This window comes from Camarhynchus parvulus, chromosome 3 (assembly GCF_901933205.1).
Source record: "Camarhynchus parvulus chromosome 3, STF_HiC, whole genome shotgun sequence".
NCBI lineage: Eukaryota > Metazoa > Chordata > Aves > Passeriformes > Thraupidae > Camarhynchus > Camarhynchus parvulus.
The window spans coordinates 22862519-22886163 of record NC_044573.1 but is presented as its reverse complement, the minus strand read 5'-3'; the positions used below and the strand labels follow the sequence as shown (position 1 = coordinate 22886163).

At 36.5% G+C, this 23645-nt stretch overlaps 1 protein-coding gene across 2 annotated transcripts in view; it reads right to left on the bottom strand.

The window, feature by feature from the left end:
* Window positions 1-23645, bottom strand: part of UBR2 (ubiquitin protein ligase E3 component n-recognin 2) — a 55121-nt gene that overhangs the window by 12616 nt on the left and 18860 nt on the right. The window contains exons 10-32 of one of the 2 annotated variants that reach the window (XM_030944516.1): window positions 22251-22339; window positions 21486-21584; window positions 18941-19104; window positions 18750-18849; window positions 18085-18213; window positions 17146-17329; window positions 16045-16106; window positions 15158-15268; window positions 12829-12894; window positions 11409-11531; window positions 10994-11057; window positions 10578-10702; window positions 9247-9299; window positions 8883-8985; window positions 8300-8348; window positions 7713-7867; window positions 5687-5789; window positions 4891-5000; window positions 4594-4674; window positions 3646-3827; window positions 2778-2977; window positions 1817-1910; window positions 88-249 (exon numbers count right to left, since the gene is read on the bottom strand). In XM_030944516.1, coding sequence (XP_030800376.1) covers window positions 88-249; window positions 1817-1910; window positions 2778-2977; window positions 3646-3827; window positions 4594-4674; window positions 4891-5000; window positions 5687-5789; window positions 7713-7867; window positions 8300-8348; window positions 8883-8985; window positions 9247-9299; window positions 10578-10702; window positions 10994-11057; window positions 11409-11531; window positions 12829-12894; window positions 15158-15268; window positions 16045-16106; window positions 17146-17329; window positions 18085-18213; window positions 18750-18849; window positions 18941-19104; window positions 21486-21584; window positions 22251-22339 — 2608 coding nt within the window. Of the gene's footprint in view, window positions 1-87; window positions 250-1816; window positions 1911-2777; window positions 2978-3645; window positions 3828-4593; window positions 4675-4890; window positions 5001-5686; window positions 5790-7712; window positions 7868-8299; window positions 8349-8882; window positions 8986-9246; window positions 9300-10577; window positions 10703-10993; window positions 11058-11408; window positions 11532-12828; window positions 12895-15157; window positions 15269-16044; window positions 16107-17145; window positions 17330-18084; window positions 18214-18749; window positions 18850-18940; window positions 19105-21312; window positions 21412-21485; window positions 21585-22250; window positions 22340-23645 lie in introns of both variants that reach the window. The other variant, XM_030944514.1, reaches the window with a different exon arrangement.

Here is a 23645-nt window from a genome sequence, read left to right as displayed (position 1 = left end):
AACATTCAGAAAGGGGCTCTGGGGTGTTGGCTGGTTTGGCATCTTGGTTTTTTACATTTATTGAGGACATTTATAAACCAAACTGACCTGTTAAACAAAACTCTTGGTGGAGGAAGGAGAGGAATAACAGTGTTGCTCAAGCATTCACAAAGTGGGCAAAGGAATTCACCATTTTCTACATCATAACTTGTGTGTACTCGTAATCTTTGTTGTCTTCGCTGCTCTTTTGCTTGGACTGCATCAAAATACCTTTAGAAAAGAGAAGACGCTAGTGGCAAATTATTATTACTTGAACACAGAAACTAAAAAATTCTCAGGAAGACACAGTTTTGCCTTTCCTGAAATACAGGTAAGATTATTATCAGAAGGAAAAATCTCTACCCTCTGACTGATAAAGCATTAGTGCTTTTGGCTACCAAAATCTACCAAAGTGCTGAAGTTCACTGAGCTGTTAAAATCATGGTTAAGTCTGAACTGTACATTTAGGAAAAAAGTGGATGAGGCAGAGAGAAGCTGAAGCATTTTAAAAAACCAAACCAAACCAATAAACAAAAAAACCCAAACAAAACACCACATGCAAACAAAGGCCCCCAAACAAACAAAAGCCACTAAGAAACAAAACAAAACAAAACAAACAAACCAAACAAAAACAAAAACAAACAAACAAACAAACAAAAACATAACCCAAAAAAACCAAAAGCCCCCTGCAAACCAAACCAAAAAACCCAACTCGTTTTTACATAATTTTTTTTAGGAAGATGCAATGAGCATTATCCATGGGTGTTTTCTATTACAGGTCACAACCAAAAAGGCAGCAGCCAAAAAAAATCTGTTGGCTAAAGCCTCTATGGAAAAGGAACTGCATTCACTGGTTTGCTAAATGTAACTGCTATTCCAGAAGCCTCTGATGTGGTTTAAAGCATACCCAGTGATGACCCCAAAATGATCTGAATAGAGGCACCTAAGGGCATTTCCAGGAGGTTATGGCGACCACAAAGGACTGTACATGAGCTACACAAGAAGATTAAAAACCTATCTTCAGTGAGCAGTGACATCAAAGACCACAAATGAAACCTATGTGTGGTAATAGCCACAGAATCTCTTGGAGCTCCTAACACTCTTCATACACAAGGCAGGATCTGAAATTAGGCACTTCAGAAGCCATGCCAAGGAGCAAAGCAGGGCCTAATCACAGTCAGAGGCATCAATGGTTCGAATTTGTCACATGGCATTAGCACCACACAGCACTAAGCATGTTTATATGCCTCCAAAAATCAAAGAATAAAAAATAATTGCAAAAGGCTATATTAAAATGCTAGGAAACAAAGGATAAAATTGAGCTTATGTTGAAGATGAACTTGAACTAGGTCATCAATGTTTCTACTTCAAATTAAATCCATTGGAGGAATTCAGAGTGCAAGGAATGCACTGTCATTTAAAACCTCAGCAGAGAGCAGAAGAAGCAGCAAAAACATGTCTAGCAGTGAACTGCAAAAAAAACCCCAAAAAAATCTGAGTTCCAGGTATATGTGCACCACAGAGAATTATGCATCAGGATAAACAAGGAAAGGCAATGAAAGCTGCCATGTATGGCTTTGGACTCTTTTTTATCAAGATGACAGTAAATGAAAATTATTTTGAGTATGTTTACAGTATTTGATTTCTACTCCTTTTTATCCAACAGAAAGCTGTTTTAATCACTTCCTGAAATTCCTTTTCAAGTTTACTACATGGTAGGAATTTTGCCATTAAAATTAGTGCCACTGGCAAACTGATAACATAACATGTTATTTGAACTAAAAATATAGCCTTTTACCTTTGCCAACAATGAGCATGCATAATATGTCCACAGCTACCCGTGTGTGTTCCACAGGACAGATCTGGGTGCATGAATAAGGGGTCATACTTTTCTGTATTTAAAAGAAAGAAAAAAATGAACCACTTTGAAATAAACATTTATCAAAAGACTTGATGGCAGATTAATGTTGCCACCTTTGCACTATTATTTAACTTTATCACCGAAGTGTAGTTCATGTGAATAAGCATAAAACACATTAGTAATCCATAACAGCCTAAACTGTTTAAATTATTTATAAGTATCACTTTACTTTGGTTTGGGTGTATGTACTCTACGTAAAGGCTTCAAACCAAGCTTTCAGAGCTGTTGGGCCCTGGTACAAGTCCCCAGGATCAACCTGCAGTGTTGGTGGTTCAGCACCATCAAACAATGAGTTCAAGGACATTGATCTTCAGAGTGAGAGGGCAAAACAATTCATTGCAAAGATTTCTATCTGTTTACACACACAGAACCCAGAGAAACCTTTGTAACAATGTCCTTGCTCACCTATCTGTTTCACAAAGTACCTAAAGCCAAGATTTTTTTATTATCACTAAGAGGCATTTCAGATGATATAACTGAGAGGAAGAAAATGTACATCTTCTGCTTTTAAAGCACCGCATTAACACCTCCTCTCTCAGATGTTACAGGCATGGCTTAAGAACAAACACTTCTGATTTTCAGGGTTTTTTCAACAGTTATAAATAATTTGTCACAAATGAATGGCAGAACACTGAGCTCATGCCTCACAGTGATTTACATTATTCAGCACACACATTTCTACCTCGCCAAAAATATGGGAGTTTTGCCACTGATTACAATGAAGCCGTTCACAAACAGTTAATGTAAGAAGACTGTCACTGTCTCAGATGAAAAAATGTTGTTGTCACAGTAACCCCAACACTCTTTAATATTTAAGATTACTACAAACAGTACTTACCAGGGTCTGGAGTACTTTTGTTTCTATTTTTAGACAACACAGTTGATCGTTGAATAAATGCTGCCAAGACCATAGCCCTGCTATCCACTTTAACTTCTTGCTCCTCCTGGCACAATATACACATAACAACCTGTCTGGGTTCAGCTACTCTGGTTTGCTCTGGACCCAAGGCTGTGAGTTTTGCATCCGAAATTACAGGGCTAGAATATTTAAAGAATATTAGTGAGCAAATTATTTGAAAAACATTATAATTCAGATCATGATTTATGTGTGCTTAGTGAGTTTCTTAAATTTATGATAAATGCTCCCTGACAAAAAACAGCTTTGGCATTTATATAACAATTCCTATGTGCCCGGAAGTAGCATGTATTTTCTAGAAAAAATTCAAAACCCTCCCAATAGCATAATCCACTCCAGTTTAACACAGAAACTGAATCTGGAGCCCTCCATCATCACCATTCCTTAAGTGTCTGATATGAATTTTGAAAACACTCTCCACTTCCCCACAAAATCATTAGCATTCTCTAATTTGTATTTCCAACTACCAAACAGATTTTCTTCCAGATCTTCAACAGACACATAATCAACTATTTCCAATTTACTATGCTTAATAGCATAGTCTCTTCAGCATTATTAATAATTTATTGGGTGATTTTGTACAAAAAGCTATTTGCCTGTTTATATTTATCCCACAATTCTGACAGAGAGGGGGAGGGAAGCGTTCCATTTACTGTTGTTTTTTTGTCTCAGAAACTAATGAATATTTTTCCATCAAGATCCAAAAAAAAAAAGAGCTTTTTGAAGCAATAACAATAGGACAATCTGATGTAAACATTAATGAGAAAACATTTAAACAAGATGCCTTTACCTATTTTCATGGGCTCCGGAGGTTGAAGTATCCAGCTCCTCCAGAGTTTGCTGAAAGAGTTCTTTGTTTTCATTAATGAAGTGCCGTTGCATCTCAGACATCTGGGCCATGATCTTCTCCCTGCGCAGTCTGGCAATCTCAGCTTTTCGCTTCCTCTCCGCTTTGTCTTTATCACGTGAACTCTGAAATTGTATTGTTCACTCAGTCATTTCTGAAGCCTTGTTACAACAGATTATTTATTTTAGCTACTGCCACATGTAACTTCTGCTGACCTCAAAACAAAGAAAATCTCATAAAAGACAAAAGAAAAGTCTACCAGAGTTATTTTGTGCCCTCTTTTCTTTAGCTTGTGTTCAATGCCAGGGAGAACTGCAGATCTAGAAGGGGAACCTCTTCCCCACAAACTTTAACTGCATTTTGTATTTCTCTTCCCTTTAAGCACTCCTAGGACAGAGGGTAAGAGAGTGACATGTCTCATCTCTGGCGCTGCTCTCCCTCCCCAGCAGCTGCATTCCTCAATGGAGCCCTACAGTGTTCCAAGGTCTGTGTGCAGTACCTAGAATGTCATGTCCACCTACACACATCAGCAGAGCTTCTCTGGAATGACCTGCATGGTAAAAATATATGGACAACCATTTCTTTTAGCAACTTTCCATGGAGTCTGAAATTATGGGAGCAGCAGAAACATTTAATGCTGTGACTGTACTGCACACAATTCTATGGAGTAGAATTGTAAAATATGTGGAGGATGACAATATAAGAAACACAGCTTTGGGACCTTACCAATAGGTTCTTCAAACAAATGAGTTTGATCTATAAAATGTGAGACAGATTTTCAGAAGCCACTGATGTTTCCCATGTTTGATTTAGAGCTACAATTAGAAATATAGTCCTTTGCTAGTCACCACCCAGACCTGTTCCAGATCAGCTCTTACGGATTGCTTTTACCTCCTCCATAATATTTCCTTCTGTCTCAACCACGGGACTTGAAGAAGAGCTTTCTCTTAGCTTTTTAATAGTATTAAAGGTCTGTAAAAAAAAAAAAACTTTAATTTGTTTGGGTCATGAGAATACAACTATATATACTATAATCCTGACTATACAATGTGCAGTATTGGAATCCATAAGAGCAAAACTAGGTACAACAAATACACATGGAAAATAAGGAAATCATCCCAATGTAATTAGGAAAGTTTCAAAAAGCTAATTTCCATGATTTTCAGAGGTAATATAAAATACATTTACCTTCAATATCCATCTGATCATGTCCTTGTGCACTTCCAGATGAGGTGCATTTTGCAGTGTTTCTAGCATAGCTAGTATGCTAGGGGAGTTATTGGGTGCTTCTCCTGGTTCTGAGAGAAAAATTACGACGAGAATTGATTATACCATTACTGGCAAATTAATCACTCACTAACATTAAAAGCAAGAAACCCCAGTGCTTGTTCATCAACCGAAGAATTCCTTCAACAAAGACACAATATGTAATTTTTAGTTCTTCCCCATTGCAAACCTTTTCATTAATAACTTCTAAATCCTGAAAAGTTTTTGCTCACTGACTGTATTTTCTTACAAAAGAAATGCACTGTATGTGCTTCCTGGCTGTTTTCATTTTGGGAACCTCCAATATTTTATTTCCCACTACTTTAAATGCAACTTTCATGTGTTAGCAAAACCAGAGGCATTAGTCAGATGATACAAAGGAGTGACAAGATTAAAAGACTATTTAAGAATGCAACTATGATTTTTGCAATTGCATCTGATCACGTGCAGCAATCTTTACTGAGATGTCAAAGACATTAAGAATCAGATCAAGAGGGAATTATTCAAATTCTGGATTTCTCCTCTAGAAAATGCCTTTAGTATTGCACCATCACAGAATCTACACAAGTAAAGCATTTATCTATAGTCAACTTGATAACATTTTGATGCATAGACAAATATATTCTTCTGGTAAATACAGTTTCAAAAGAATAAAATATGAGATCCTGGCATTTTCAGTTATTTCAAATTTGCTGTACATTTGAAAAGAAAGGCATACTTGATATTTTCTGAGTGAAGGTAAATGTTACAACATTCTCCTCACTGAGATTCTCCAGGTGTTGTTTTTCTTCTTGTAGTGCCATTCCAATCAAATGCAAAACCTATGTAAAAATTACAAATTTTAGTTCTTTTCTTACATAATTCATATAATCTTGTTACATAGTTTAAGTAATTCATTAAGGAACAGGAAAGTCATACAATACAATTATATATTATGAATATATTTGAAGTTATTTCTGTATACAGAATTCCAAAGCTACATTACACAGGAGCAACAGTGTTTGTTTGAAACCATATAAAATCCATATTAAATACTTACCTCTTTCTGTTTGCTGTCCTGACCAGTGAGTGAGAAGTCAGTACCTCTCATCTTTCTCCCTACCCCCTGCATGTTACTATTACAAGTCTCTGGACTGAACAAGCACAAAGCAGACTTTAAGTCCTTTTTATACACAAAGTTTAGTGACAAAAAATTAAAATTTGTAAGTTAAATTTGTTCTCTCTAGAAACACATTTTAAAATAATGTTAATTTTCAGGTCAGTGAAGAGCTGTAATCTCCTTGAACTTAAAAAATGTAATTACTCTATTTAGGACTATGATAGTCTGAATGGCATTTTGAAGCTGAGATACTTCATTCTTGGTGACAAACTCTGTCATGCTGCATCTGCCATTTCACAACCCTATACAAATTGGCAGGATGCTCCAGACCCAAAGGTTTACTGATGCCTGGAATCAACACTGACACCCATGTAAACGAAGGATAATCACCAGAAAATTTGTAACACAACTAGTATGCAACAGGCCATGTATCTACAGAAAAAGTGGCAAAACCTGTTAAGAGTCTTGAAGTTTTTTTTAGTTTGTTTTAATAAACAACAGTTAATTTCTCCTCAGTCAGTCACATCTATTTAACAAGATCTCACTAGGTATGGGCCACCTCTTGCAGTTATCTCATATGCACCTTTGCAAGCGATTCCAAGACAAAAGTGGTCAACTTGGGAAAGTTGCAGTACTACTGCATGGCACCATCACAGAGAAATGCCAAAAGTCTCTGAGCAAGTGACAGGTCCCTAATGAATTTCACAGTTTTGAGAATGGCTGAATTTTAGTTCAGTCAAAAAAAAAACCCTAACCAACTTATTTTACTCAAAGTAACTCCAAAACCTAACATTCTTACATCACCTAAATGTACCTACATTGTTGTGATTTATAATACTAATATATCTTTCCATTTTCACCTTGTTTTGTGTTATACATAACTGCTTATGTTAATTTAAACTTAGCTGTAAAAGGTAATATACACTCAGTAAGACTGGATGTCAAAAAATTAATACTCAGTTTCAAAACTGGGGTTTCATTGCAAAATGTTATTTAAAAATGCATCAATATTTTTAACAAGTTTGGATTTGGACCTTAAACCAACAACTCTGCCCAATATAAACAGCCCCTGGATGGCAGTTTACTACTCATCTCTGCACATCCCAGAAAATGGTGATCATGACACCAAAATCTGCAATAACTATCCAGGTTTCTAAAGAACATTATAAATTGCAAGGAACAAACAGCTCAGTAAAGTTTTCAAAAGCAGATACATTTTCAAGTCAGAAAATTTTTTTGTGCACTTTCATGGTTTTTTCCTAAAGTGATTTTGCCTAAATGGAAAATAAGCAAAGGAGCATCAAGAAAAAAATCAATGGCTGCTTAATACGCAACAACTCAGATTAATGGGTTCTCTACCACAAAAAACATTACTGCCCCTGATTCAAGCAGAATTCTTCCCACTCATGTGCATCCCATTAGAAATTTACCTGGGTCTTCCATTCACTTAAAAAATAAATTGCATCAAGAGGCAGAGGGGTTTCCCTAGTTTTGCATATCAGGAAATACCACTTATTTCTCATTCATAGCATTCTGTATATTTCAGACATCAAGTAAACAACTCAACTCTATAAAATCATGTCAAAACACTCTAATGACCATTCCTCCATTAGCATAAGCATTAGTTTAAATAAAAAACCCATACCCTTTGCAGCATGGACTCTGACCAGGCATAGCCATTGTGCTCCACTGCCCACTGCAGTATAGTTCCCATAATGCAGAGCATGACATCAGACTGCAGGATGTTCACCAGGCTGGCAAAAAGTGGGCAGAAAGGAGGAAGAGCTGGTGGTGGAAGCGCTGAAAGGGAAATTGTGTGTTTGACATTTCTCACGTGTTGAAATTTGCAACACCCAATTAAAATGTCTGATTTAACCGAGCAACCCATGGCACAGTGGTGGAACCAGATGACCTTTATGCTTTCTTTCAACCCAAACCCTTCCATGGTCCTAAGGCAGAACACAGCTCTTTGATAAACAGTGCTACCAATACAAGCTGCACCATTCAGCATGGCTTGTAACAGAACAGTCAAAGGAATAAGCTCTTCAGAAGGCTGGTTCCATGATAAATCAGATCCCTGACTATAGCCAGGGAGATATAAGGGAAATTCCTTCATTTCTAAACAACTTCTACTCTAGCCCTGAATAGGCTGTTAGTTGGTATAAATGTCAGGGCAATACACAGCTTGATATGTGATTCCCTCTTCTCCCATCTCCTCTCAAAAATAAATACCTGTATCTTCTCTGTTCTGTCTTCTCAGCTTTCTCTGTGCTTCCTCTGCCTGAAATAGAAGAACATTGCCAGCATTACTCAAAATCTGTACCAATACAAAACCAATAAAAAAAAGCATTCATGCTTTACTACATTGTTACTGTTTTTTCCTAGCCTTAAATAAACATGAAAGCCTTCATATCTTTGCAGTTTGTCTTATGTTCTACTTGTAAAGTAGGGCATGCAACTTCAAAATCATCTTTCCTCTAGAGCCAGCCTGGATTCTTTTCCTAGCATAAAACTGTAAGGCAAGTTCGAGCTAAAATGGCAATTTCCATAAAGGTAAGGGAAAATACAGATTGTTTTAAATACTTTCAGTAAAATAAGATGCAAGGGAACCCATAGACAAGCTCCTGAATGCCCACTGATTTCAACAGCTCTGTATAGGGCATAGGATCCAGTGGCACAGAAATCACTGGAAAATCTTGGGAAAATCCTCTAATATCCAGCTGGTAATACTTCTTCACAGAAGTAAGCTTTGGAAAAAGACAAACAAAAAAAAAAAGACAGAAAATAAGCCCCAGGAAGTTAAACTACTAGTTACCTTTGATTGCTCTGCCCTTGAAAAGTGATAGAAATACAGATTGAAGTTCTTGGCACATTCTGGTTTCAATTCATACAGCCCTCTGCCTGTTAATCCAGGTTTCCTACAAAAAAAAAAATGAAGCAAACAAAATGCTTTATGTCCACTGGTTCTTAACATCTGAGAATAAATCGTTAACTAGAACAGCTAACAAACACTGCCTAACAGGCACTGTAGAAATTAAGTAACAGTATTAAGAATTCTGCACATGATTAAAGCCATGGGAAATCACCATGACTCAGCCTTCTTTGTTTCATTCTCTCATTTTCACTAATTGAGACATTCCATTTCTAAAGCTGAATCATTAGAATAACGGGAAACGTACTTGAAACATGCCACTTCTTCGATCACACTTTCCATCCCTGTCTCTCTGTTCTCCTACATGGAGTGAAAAGGCAAGACAGAGTGTTACTGGAGTTCTTGGAATAAACACATTCAATTATACAATACCAGAGAAAGCATGCAAAATGAATGTAGTACAAAGTCATTTTACTGGCACGCAAGAGAACACTGAACCACATAACATGAAAATACATTCAGGAACACCATCTCTGCAAAAGGTTCTTTGAAAAAGTCATGCCATTCTAAGTGGTGCATTTGTACTGCTTTTCCCTGTCATAATGAACTCGGATGTAACAGTAGCGGAAAAAAACTCTTAAGTTAGCTTGCTCAGCACAATATACAGCCAGCATTTCTGATTTCTAGGCCTTTAAATTGAAATAAATACTGAATAGCTAAAAAGACTAGTTACTGAAAAATGCTGAAACAACCACAAAAGGCAGCATGAGACATCAGCTCAAATATGTAACAATACTTCACACACAATTTTCTTTCAATATTTCCATCCCCTTCCACCACTGCATATTTCATTGCAGTTACCAGGCCAGGGAAAAAGTATTTAGGACTGACAATATAATTTAGAACTCCAGCTTAAATCAAATTTTCTCTTTCATGCAACCCTAAATTATTCTTAAATAATTTTGAAATATTATTTTCCAAATTGTTTCAGTTTAAAGTATTTAGAAAAAATAAAAATATTTCATAATTTATTATTAAAATTATTACCAGCACAGTAAAACATTAACTTTGAAATTTTGACTGTCTTTAAAAATAATTCTTAAAAGATTGCTTCAAAAATACTAAAAGGAGAAAGGAAAGCAAGCTTTGCTGTCCTACAGGAGCACTTATAATAGAATTAAGATGAATTTTTATGTTCATGTAAATGAAGCATTTATGTTACACAAGTCATAATACAGTGTCTGATTCCATGTCTTTTCACTTATTGTTAGGCTTTAAAATATAACAGCTTATATTTCTGGATAGTTCTAACAACCCACTTCCATACATCTAATTCAGGGTGTACGAGCAGCCTGCAGAGGCTGCTGGCCAGATGGCCTGATTAGAAACAGTATTAAAAAGAGAAAGGAGCTGAAGAAGCCCTCAGATTCCTGCCTCTTTCATATGTTGTTCCTTCCTTGCGCCTCTTTCCTACCCTTGCCATGAGAACTATTAACCTGTACTCTTGCAACCTTGCTCTGAGCATAATCAGGCTGCTCCCATTCCACATTAAGTGACAGGAACTTGCATAAGGCAATTTTTCAGCAATCAGCCTTATAAAGTGGAAGCTGGTTCCCCCCACCACAGCCAGTGACTTACATCTTCAGGGAGTGCCTTCACCAATTCACTGTGAGCCATTGGCCTGATGCTCAGCTGATGGATGATCTCTCGCTTGATTTCATCTGTTGCATTTACCTGCCCTATTCCAGGGCTGAACCTTTCGCCTGCAGAAATAAAATACTCTCTTTTTTTTTGGTTTTTAAACATTTTTTTATCTTTTCCTCTAAATGAAAGGCTGGAAAATAGGGTGCCTTCTGTGAAATCTCGTGTCTACCCACCAGTGTTCAAAAATTCATTACTTTGATCTAAGCAAGTTCCAAGATTTTTCTACTAGGAAAGAAGTCAGAGCTACAGGACGTTCACAACAGAACTGAACCTGAGATAGCAATAAAAAATTGCCCAGACCATTAAGGAGCCTAAATTAAAAAAATTAATTAAGTATGTTTTGAACTTACCAACAATCATTATAATGAGGTATAGCATCTCTTCTATAAGAGTGTTATTTTGTTGAACAACATCCTGAAGTAAAACAATAAACAAAAACCGCATTTTTTCAATAATTATTCCATATGCTGAAAATACTTTTTCAGTGACTCAAAACATTGCCTGTTTTCACCCTTAGTACTCCCAAACTGAGCTATGCCGAAACATACTGAAACATAGATAAGTGCAAAAATAATGCAGCATTTTCTGACATTTACCAGTTTGACAGGTAAAAACATTATGCATACTTCAAACAGGCCAAATGAAATTGAAATAGGATAAGTTTTGCTTTTTTATCAAGAAATACCTCTGTCTCAGTACAACACCATCGGATACACTTTAAAAAACAAAACTGAAGCTTTTCTATTGCAGTAGAGCATAAAATACCTTGTTAGTATTTTCTGAGCTAAATCTTTTGCCATAGTCTGGAGTACTAAAGATCTGATAAAGTTCAAAGCGACTCAGCATTATCATCAGGAAGTGATTTGGATCCATCATAGACACACCTGTCTATTAAAGAAAAAAAGATTATAAAGAGAAAACAGATTGGGTGTTATCATACCATGTTTGTATATTTATATATGATGTTCACTGTATATTCTTTATAAAATTAATTCTCTCTTAATCCTATGAATGAAGACTTAACATTTAAGTTTACTGTGTTAGGACACTAAGAACAGAAGTTTAAGCCCATTTGACAAGCATAATACTATGCTTTATCAATAATTTCTGATGCCCTTTTAAGGGTATCATGCAAAATATTCAGGGTTCCTCCTTCTATCTTAAGCAGTCTAAACAAACTTCAGTGAAAGACTTTTGTTCGGTTGTTTTTATCTCTAAAATTTTGTTCCTGCTAGCTTGTCTTCTAGCAGGCATAATATATCTTAGTATATACCACTGAAGATTTTAACAACAAATTCCAATTCTCTAAAGAAAGGCTGAAGATCGCAGAGCAAAGCTTTCAAAACCTTCTTGGAAAGAAAAATACTCAAGTTTCAATGCAGAACAAACATTGACCTTCAGAAATTTCCATTTCTGAAAACTACCGGCTGAAGTTTTCTCTGTTTATTAAACAAGGTTTGCCAATTACAAATATTTTTTGTTAGTTTACTATTGCTAATGGGACCATATTTAAAACAGAATAAATTTCCGAGAAAGCTCAAGGATATCTACCCAAATTGGGCAGCTGAAAACGATCATTAAAAATCAGTGGCAGATCAAGCCTCAGGGAACTGTGTCTGAAAGCAGAAGTATCTTGGGGCATATTTATGCTGTTGGGTATTGCTAACTCCAGTTAAGATTTGAGGGACTTCCCAAGAAAATATTTTGCTGTCCAGGTGAACTATGCACCCTGAGCTGCAAATTTTAGATTGTATTGCTCTCAATGTAGAAACATTGCATCTGTCATAGAGCTAAACAGACTGCCACATTTGCAAATTATGTTCTGAAGGGGAAAATCAAAAAAATCAACACATACACTGACTGCATTTCTGATAACATGCAGACTCATGCAACTGCCAGTACAACACCACCCATTAGTTAAAACATTACATTCTTGAAGATATGGCTTATATACACTAAACAGAAAATTCTGCACTTTTCAAATTGTAGTTTAAAAATAAGTATTACAACAATAGTTATTTCCTTTCAAAATTATTCTATAATTATGTAGATAAAATAAGAAAATTGAAGTCCTTCCACAAAAAAATAGACATTTTTTCTTTTAAAAGGTTGTGATGAAGATAAACATAAACACAAAGACATCCTGAAAACACTTGAAAAAATGCAAATTGGTATACATGGTTACCTGAAGCATTACTATGTCCTTGTCAAACATCTCCCTCCTGCATTTCACATTATGATAGTAATAAATCTGAAAAAAATACCACACCACAATCATTAACACAGATAATATTTCATCTAAAATTATTTTACTTCTGTAAAAAAATAAACTTTGCTATACTGTGTTCATAAGCAAAAATGAATCTGTAATTTGAAAAAATTATACAATTTTATCTGTATGCAAAAAGCTTTTTTATAAAGCACAAGACAATCATAGTTGCTGACTGGGTTATAGTGATGCAATGTCTGAATTGCATAAACTTACAAGCAAAAATCTTTTTGACTTCTTTAGCTTATGTATTAATATATTTGTTTAGCAATTAACTGTTTGAAATTCCCAGGAGAAAGCCCTTGCAGTTGGAGAAATGTTTTTTCTTCGCTCCATGAATTCCTCTTTAATCATTTGAGATACCATCTTTCAGGAATTGCCAGTGTCAGCAAAATGTTAATATTGTGACAGAACTATACTTAACCCAAACCATCCCAGGAAAAACTCAATAGGACTGAGCCAGGCAGCAGCAACACCACAATCACTGCATGGCACTGAAAGGTGGGGAAGTTTGGTTCTACCACCAGAGAAGAAAAATAAATAGGACTGATAAGTTTCTGTATAGGCCTGGAAACAAACTTCAGCATGCTAAAGTCTCCTCTAGACACACGCCATTTCCACCAGAATTACATGAAGACAGCTAGGCATGTCTTCCCTTTCTTCTCTATCCTAATAATCCACACATATAGATGCCCATTCCTATTATCTGGGAAAGATCCAAAATAGCTGGCTGAACATGAGCTCTCCCCATAGGCAAAGTAAAGAGAAAGGACTTGCAGACTGTGGGAGTTATGTTATCTCAACTAAATGAAGCTCTTAACTTCAAGATCCTGACAACCAGGGGAAATTAACACAGAGACTTATATCACCACCAAAAGCTATGCTGAAATTCCAGATTTGATGTGTGTCTACAGCACTGCGGGCACTGCTATAATTGTACATAACTAGAGTTCTTTTTGCTGTAATGACAACAAGGACACCACCTTATGAAGATCCTTCAAGGGTCAAGAAGTGTCAGAATATAATATATTTGAGCAGCTTAATTCAGTCTCCTAGTAAACAGACATTGCAATTATCTAATAGAGATGAGGGCTGACAGGACTGAAGGAATTTTCTTGCAAATAAATCAAGTTAACACCTCGCAGAATTACACCCTATTCCTGTTGTAATCTAAGTCTTGCTGAGAAAATCACTTGAGACAATCACCCTGGTGGGTGGTACTGACACCACAGTACCCATTTTATAGCTGCTATGCTTGAAACACCTAATTTATACAAACATTGAGAACATAAGTTTAGAAATTAAAGTCTCCAGAAGTATTATAGCTAAAAGCCAAGAAACACTTCCTTCTAACTGCTTCTAATGCTTCTGTGGGGTCTTTGGATTTCAACTACATTATAAATATAAATAGCCATAATACCATAATGCTGCATATTTTTATATCTGAGACACTTTTATGTGGAGGTGATAAATGCATTACCACGGATGCACAGATCTAATTCTGCACTTCCAAATGCTGCTGCACAGTACACAGTAAAAAAGCCAGGAGTCATTAACTGCAGTAATTAAAACTATACACACTGAGCATGTGTGTGTATAGAAGTTCAGTGGCTACTGCAGCAGTCCTGAAATAAAGAAGCAACTTCTGACTAAAAAAAATCCAAGACTAATTTAAAAGCAAAAATACTCAAATGATGCCAGTGCTGATAAAAACACCTACCTCACTCACACTGCCTTCCATAAGACTGACATAAGTAAAATTCCAAATCAGTACAGAAACAGAAGGTTTTGGGGTCTGAAAGACCAAGAGCTCCCTCCCTCTGAAAGACCAAGACCACTTCGCACTGGTGAGGTTCCACCTCGAGTGCTGTCTCCAGTTGTGAGCCCTTCACTTCAAGAAATACAGTGAGGTTCTTCCAGGCAACCAGCGACAGGACAAGAGAACACAGCCTCAGGTTCTGCCGGAGGAGGTTCAGGTTGGACATTGGGAAGAATTTCTTCATGGAAAGGGTTGTTAACAATTGAAAAGGACTGTCCAAAGAGGTGGTGGAGTCACTGCCCCCCGAGGTGTTGAAGAAGTGACTGGACATGGCCCTTGTGGTCTAGTTCACAAGGTGGTGTTTGGCCAAGGGTTGGACTCAATAATCTCAGAGGTCTTGTTCAACCCAATTGATTCTGTGATTCTGTGAAATTATCCTGAGAGAGCTATCAGAAAAGAGTGATTCTACAGCTGCTGTGCACTTACCTGATTAACAAGAGAGAAGCCATTCCTTCTCCACATCCCTGCATGCACTTGGGCACATAGGACTAGGCATCGTAGAGGATGTTCTATTAACATGGGTGGGCTAAGTTCACTCTGCATTAAGAAAATGCAATATTTTGATGAATACAGAGAAAATAATAGAAAATGGGACTGAAATGAAGGAGGATGATATTTGAGATCATTGAAATATTTGGGCACTACAAAAGGAAAGCAAATCCAACAAACAAGTTAGATGAGCCTATTCACAATCTTTCAAATCATTGTTAATCACCCTTACATTCTGTCTTTGCTCCACACAGCTACTGCATGAGGGCTTTAGTTTATTCCTAAAGACAGTAGCTTTCATATTTTAAAACATCAACACCAGCAATCTAATAACACTGTAGTTTCATGTATTTCATTCAAAGTTTAAGTACTATTTCTTTCCAAAGACATTGAAATGTCTTCTCCCAGTTAGGTTTTATGCTCTTTCATTTCACCTTCTTTGACTACCCCTTAAAGGAATAGCATATCAATAAGAACAGGCAGCAGGCAAGAAACAGCTGGGGAAGAAAATTAGAACCCAGCCCAAGGAGAAGGAATCAGATCCGGCCTGGGGTTCCTAAAAACAGTTTCTATTACAAAAAGGAGGTTATGCAACCTGAGCCTTAGCTATTTTAAAGAGCAATACTGCCTGTCTATGCTCTAGTCATGAATATCTAGATATTAATCTTTTAAGAGGTAATTTTATGTACTAAAGATATTCTCTCTGAGCAGAATTTACAGTACAAAGACCCTTTATTTTATTTAATATCATCCTACATTTACATTACCAATTTCATGTTCTGCATGAATTATATTTAATTAATATACAGCATTTAATTACATACCAGTGGAAGCAGCTCTGGAAACTTATATGCCACTTCAGTTTTACTCAGCAAAACATGCAAGCCTACAAAAAGACATGAAAAAACCATACAGAATATTACATAGAACATTTTATGTAATTAAAACAGGACAAAAGCGGTCATCTGATTTACTCGCAGACCATTTTTCTGGACACAGAGACAAGTCTCCAAATTTATCACCTTGGAGTTACACAGTTATTTCCTGAAGAAACATATAACAAAGAAACATATACATTTTAAGAGAACTGAAGTTTTCCCTTTGTATCTGTATAAGCCTTGCAGTATAAGTGAGATTTTTGCCTTTTTTGACTCTGTCATGTCCCCACAGTGAGAGCCAGGAGTCCTTGGTCTGGCAGGACAAACAATCAACAGCAGATACCTCATCCTTTTTATCAGTCCTTGGGGGGTTTATAAAATACCTCAGGAACTAGAATAAGGCCCCTACAAAACACATGAAGACTTTCTGGTTTGCTTTCTTCTGAAGTTACAAGGACTTTACTCAAAGGTTCAAATATTCAAAGTCATTTGACACTGAGCTGCATGGCACTTTACCTAAGAATTACCTTTTTCACTTCATTATTTGTGAATTTATTTTTATCTCATTCTTTCTGATTCTGTAAACTAAAATTCACAAAACTTTTTTCAACTGCTGAAGAAGATAGGCACAATATGAAGAGAAAGACATAGCTCAATTTTCTGGTGACACATCTGTTTGATAAATCTGTTCTCTAGCAGAATGTTGATTAGTCTATTCAAGCTGACAGCTAAACATATTCCCAAGCAGTCAACCACAGCCCACATTTTGTCGCAGCTCTTTTGCGTCACTCAAGTGGCAAAAGCAGCAGGAGCTGCCTATAATACAAATCCAGAGGCATGAGACAATCTCCCCCAGACTGAATGATAACAAGTTTTCTGGTGATTGAGAACATCTGGCCTAGAAGTTACCAAACAGCTAGAAAATGGCCAAAATTCATCCTATTCAGGCCTTAAACAATGCTTGTGTGTGTCTTCATGTATACACAAACACCAATCACACCTACAGAACATTTTTCATTTCCTGAAATATTTTTCAACTGTTCATACCTGCAAGTAAACGAGAAACTGGGAGGTGAATGCTAACTTTTTCCTGAGAAACGCAGTATCTGATGGTCTCAACTGAATGTCCACACATACTGAGGACAATAGGCTGCTCTCCATCAGTAAACCCACTATGACACTGCATCAACACAGTCAGGCATTTCTTGTAAGCTTCAATCAATACTTTTTCCTAAAAGAAAGATTGCACTTTAACGAGATTATGAAAAAACCACAGCTCTGAAAAATAATACAGACAACATAATAAAGACCTTAAAGTGTTTGCAATTTTTACCTTTAACAACAGTCCTGCAAAATTAAGATAAGGAATCCAACAAAAGAGTCAAATTAACGAGGGCACAAACTGCAAAACTCGTACTGGTATGTCTGATTAGAAAAGTACACACTAGGATGTTGTTTGGGTTTGGGGTTTTTTTGTGACTGGCATTATGGTAACTCTCCGAGGAATGATCATGCTAGGCTATTAAAAACTGCACATTAACTACCAGTAACTGATTAAAGCTAGCCTGAATGTTCAGGTATTCCAGGATCACTTATTCCACAGCCATATTTTACCATGCTCAAGTTCCGAAATCATGAAACACTCAGGGAGCAGAAACATGATTTATAATCAAGCAGTATTTGGTAGATCCAGGGCCTACTCCTCCATTCCTTTCTCTTTGAAAATTGTAACCTGACAGATTTGTGATAATCACAATCTTCAGATCTGTGACAAAACTCCCTGCAGAATTTGCAAAACGCTTAACCATGTTCTTATGAACTGGTCAGTACAAACCACACTTGTGTTTAAATACAGTAAAGATTTGCATTTCCTCCTAGGAGATGCCCTTGGCTTATGGTGAAGTTGTGTTTAGGTCAATTTTCACATGTATTAATATTTGGGCTCTATTCCTGTTCACACAGAAAAACAATTCCGAAGGAACTTACATCTAACGCACACCAGTCCTGCATCATTGAAATAACAAGTGTTAATTTCATCTGCAGTGTAAATGCTGCTTCCCACTCTGGTTCCATTTCAATGTGCTGTCCTACTTGACGAGTTATTGGATCCATACCCTAGAACAAGAAGAGATTACACATTTCAACAATGTATCACTGAAATACAGTGACACAGCAAATACAGCACTAGCAGAGGCGTGAGACAGTGGCTAGCTATCCTTATAAACATATTGTTGCTGCAGCAGGTAAAAAGAACCTTGGGGGAATGAAAGGGAATGAAACCACAAGTGAAGAGGTCTATTTGTGTGTCAGGAACTATTTATTCCTCAATACAAGGAGCAACTCTGCTGACATTAAAGATGAACCAGATTTTGCTCACAGAATTAATTGTCTTATCTGCCTCTACAAGTGCAAAATATGCCCCAAATTACACTTCTCGTTTTGAAGTGCTCTTCCTTTCTACTGTCCTCTACAACAACATTTTAAGAAGAGACGCAAGATGTTATGTTTCAGAAAAATGGAATGGCTCCAAAAGTGATACAGCAATGAAGTTATAAAAGGAAGAGTAGATCAAATTTATTCTATTTTGACATCACAATAGCTAACTTCCTCCTTAAATTTTGCCAAATTTTCTAATTCACAGATTTACCTACCTGCATACATTTGAGTAATTCTAAGAAGGCATCAAAACCCTCGAGGAACTTGCGTCTCAAGTCATCTGACCACTCCGTCGGCTTACTTATCAGCACATACCTGGGGAGTTTAGAAACATGCAGGTGTTCATTTTTGATTTTTTTTTTTAACTCCTCAATTTCTCAAATTGGCACATAGTTAGTATACTTACTTGAGATCCAAAATAAGGCTCTGGACACGTCTGAATTTGAAAGCCTGCAGAGCAGTGTAACGTTCAAACTGAAACCTGCCTTGGATGTCACGGTGCCTTAAGTGGTCCATGAAAGTTTTGATGATAGTGGTCATAAGATTCTCTTCTGTTATTAGCATTCGAGCCTATGCCAAAGTACATTGAAATTTGCTGTAATTAACAGACACAGCTAACAAGATTTTCACACTGCACCATGAAGTTTATAAAATACATTATTTTTTAAAATCCAAAATAATTACATCAATAATTAGAACAGAACACAGAAAAGCACTCTTTTCACAGAATCACAGAAGACAAAAAAAAGGAATCTAGTAAAAAATTATCATAAGCCAGATTTCTTTTTTCAGATCCTTTCTGTACAGAAGTCTCTCTATGGTAAAGCCCCTGCTAACCTATATAATTATGGCACGTTATATAAGACATGTTATTATGTGTCTTATAATTAACTTGAACCTCCCCTTAAGTATGTGCTGTCTCCTCTCATAGTTTGAGCCCTTTAGAGGAGTGACAGCTCTTCTGTTTTCTGTTTACAAATTGTCAAGAGCTGTGGTGAGCAGAGCCTCTTTGGAGCCAATAAGGAACTGCACACACAATTTCCACATGGAAATTTCATGAAATAACCCCTAATCTTCCTCAAGGTCTACTGCATTTATCCATGTGTTGTATGAAACAAATCAGCAAAGTCTGACAAAGATTGTCTTCATCATCCAGCCTAACCTAAGCCAACTTCACAAGAGAGGAGGGGGCACTAAGTTACTGCCAGCTCCTACTCATGAACACTTCCACAATTCCCCCACTCTGTTGGTTAAATTGGATGAGCCTTGCAATCCTTGGATCTGGCTAGCAGACTCAACAATATTGGCCACTCTGATCTACCACAATGACATTGTGGCTCTTGACTAGAGCTTCCAGGTTCTGGAGCTGCTAATGATATTCAAGATAGCTTCTAAAATGCTACTGCAGTGGGAGAAAAGAATCTAATGATTAACATTTTCCTCCCAAAAAATCATCACTAACAGAGCTGTCCATCCACCCTCAAACCAAAAAACTGCAGTTCCTTGAGAGCTCAAACTCTTAAATTACTAAGATCAGTTTGAAAATGTTACTGGAGGATGGTGGGGTGGTTTAAACTCTTCAACTTACTCACTTAGTTAAGAGTGAGTGACTATAAATATATTAAAAAATAATACTTAGTTCGTGTGATAGAAGCTTATCACAATTACTTTCATGTGGTCAATCTATTCTATCACTCTGCACAACAGTCAAAATGCATTTGCTTTGCTTTTTTTGCATGTTTTTAAAATAGAACACGTACAAAAGGGACACTGTAATTACTCTGCCCTGGGAAATGTTTGAAATTACTTTTTCAAAAAGTAATATTGTTCCACCCCATCTGCCAAAGGCAAAAATACCATAACCATCTGAATCCATTAGTTGGTTAAGTCTAACTGCAAATCTGAATACTGGCAACATTCTTACTGAAAGCATCATAATTAAAAGAGGCAATACAATATTGTCCTGAATCATGGGAACAAAATCCTGAGCTCCTGCTGAATTCCCATGAATATCAAACATCCCTAAAAACTGAAGAAGTTTGCTCAGTATTGTGATTGCCATGCCACTATTGAATTTAAGAGCTCAATGAAACTTATTAAATTTGGGAGGATTCAGAAGCATTTATTTTTTTAAACAATTCTGGGTATGAAAATCAGACTTTTATTATTCCAGTACAGCTTCAAATTTTAATTTGTCAGCTGGTGAAGGACCAGCAAATTTAGTGAGCTGGGAGAAGTCACAGTGCTTGTAGCACTGAAACAAAAGTTAACTGGAAATCTAAAAGAAGGCACTGTCTTGAGACTCAAAGTACCAAAGGAAATAGGGAGTATCATGAGACAATTCTTGCCTGCACTTGTGTTGATTGGAAAATGAACATAAAGTGGATCATTTATAAAAATGCACCAGAATGGTGCTCTGTAACCATGACATGCAAACCATAATATAGACTTCTACAAACAGTAAATGTGGCTCAGTATGATGAGGAATTTAAATGTTATGTGTATGTATCTCTAACTAAATATGAAAGCACCTTTCTAAAAAAAAGTAAAAGAAAAATGTAAAAATTAAAACCAGAAACACCCAGCCCACTCTAGGAAGCCAGTCTGGAACTTCCCAATGTTGAATGCTTTAACTTCTAAACCCATAGCAATGTATGCAAACAGTCTGACTGCTCTGCATTTCCACAGTAATGTTAAAGAAATCTGCAGCCTTGATTTATGAACCTTGAGAGGCTTTTAACAAATAAAGATTTCCTTTTTTGGTCTTTTAGTACTTACAAGAGAAGGCACTGTGAATATCTGTATCGAGAGGTCAGCAATTGAGAACTCTCTGTCGTGGTCATCTTTCATAAAATCACTCTGCAATCGCTCATAGTTCTATTAAGAAGGAGGCAAAAAAAGGCAAGGAGTGCCAACTATCAGTTTTTAAAAGAAAGACAGGCACTACTCACCAGAGTAGGTACAGTGAAGAGTTGGACAGACAGAGCAGCCACCGATACTGCCCGTTCGTGATCATCCTCCATATAATCTCTCTGCAACTGCCGGTAATTCTAAACAACAAGGGGAAATTCACCTCTAATCCACACTGACCTGATTTTTTAACTTAAATGTCTGCTCTGGGAAACTTTAATGCCATGAAAAACGGAAGAGTAGCTCTAATAGATTATTATTACGGTATTTTGTACAAAGAATATGACAACTTAATCTGCTCACATGTGAGATCTACTCACTCTCATTTTCAAAATAAAGGCTACTATTTTATTTTCTACTCAAGAGTCTGCAGCAGAGTGAGCAGAATTTTGCAGTGCTGATTTAAAGCATTTCGAATACCAGTTACTGCAGAAATACTAATCAGCGTGACTGAATTTCAGCGCTATTTCTAAGCAGTGCTATAACAGCTTACACCTCAACAATGAGCAGTGATTAGCTCTTAAGAAGTGATAGCCTGCATAGCTGATGGTGAAGACAAAAACATCTGAACTGCTTTAGTTCTGGGGTGTCTGAAAGGCCATTTCCTTCCCAAGAGATGAGATGCCATTATAACTAATATATCTGAAGAGCAAAATAAGATTTCCAGCATTTAATTTCAAGTTTTCACTTCCATAAAAAGGAAAAAAAAAATGAGTAACAGTTCATTTAAATCACTGTATGCTAACTAGACTCTCTTCACCAGACATTTTTAGCATTTAATGGCTCTTTGTAAGAAAGATACTTACCCTCGCAAAGCGGATAGCAAAAAGTTTCTTGTATTTCAAATCCATAAGAAGACTGCTCATGAATAACTGGTGATACACATTTCTAGCTCCTGTCAACAAAAATGAATGAAATATTGCATGTCACTATTTTCTATCAACATATTATGGAAACATTTAGAAAAGTAAAGTTCTACAGAATGAGGTAAATGTGAGCTTCAGAGTAGAAGCTGCTTTGATTAAGTCTGTAAGGTGGTAGCAAAGGATAAAGAAGAATAACAAATCAAAATTCTTCAAGAGGCATTATTTATTACTCCTGTATAAGATAACGCCGTTGAATGTCATCAAATATAAGGGAAGTCAGCAAAACAAGAACAGACCTCTGCTCCTTCACAGGATCAACAGGGGATTTAGATGGGAAAAGAAGAGAAACACTATTATGAGAAGTCTTGGGAACTGCAACAAATTTTTCTAGTTGTGAACATCTCCATAAAATAATCAGCTAAGCTATCTCTGAATTTCTAGTCTGTCTGGACAACCTCCCAGAGATATTACCAATATAAATTGACAATACTCCCAGAGAGTATTATCAATATAAATTATATTCATCTCTACGTAGCTTGGAAACAAATGCACATATGCATAATTTCTTCTGTAGGTCACTTTTAAGTCAAAAGCCATGACACTATTTCCTTAATGCAGAGAACTATGAAATATGACAAAAAGCAGAGAAATACTGATGTTGAAATAGAAATGCAAAAGTTACTCCTCGCTTACATGAAAGACATTATCCCAACAAAACCTGTATTAAAAACGTTGAAATGCTCCACAAACACAGCATCTTTCAGATTATAAAATTTGCAGTGCCAGGAATACATTCTCAAGATCAAGGTATTAGATAAACAAAACCTGAAAATAATAATTTTCTCTATCCACTTTCCACCTTACTTCTTACTTATTTATTGGTACTCCAAGAAGTTCCCCCGGCAGTCATATTGCATCATTCCCTGCCTGTTCTTTGTGCTTCTTTTTCTTACACCTGGCCTTACACACCCTTTAAGGATATCAAATCAGACAGAGAATCAATGATAGAATAGAAATTAATTACCTCACCTTCCTCAAAATTACAACTTTTTTAGCTTATCCCACTGTATCAAACAGCCTCTCAAAGTTTCAAGAGCTCTAAAACAACAGAACAGTAACAGAACTGAATGTTCTCAGAACACTTAAGAATACCTCATGAACAGAAACACAAGTCAAAGCAGAAAGACTCTGCCTTATCCCTTAAAAATAGGCATTTTGGTAGATATTAAACGGATGCTGAGATCCTATAATGCAGACAAACCCCCAATTTCTCTATAATTTACTCTATTTCCATTAACTATCACTAGAATTTGCATTTATCAAGTCAGTTTTAAT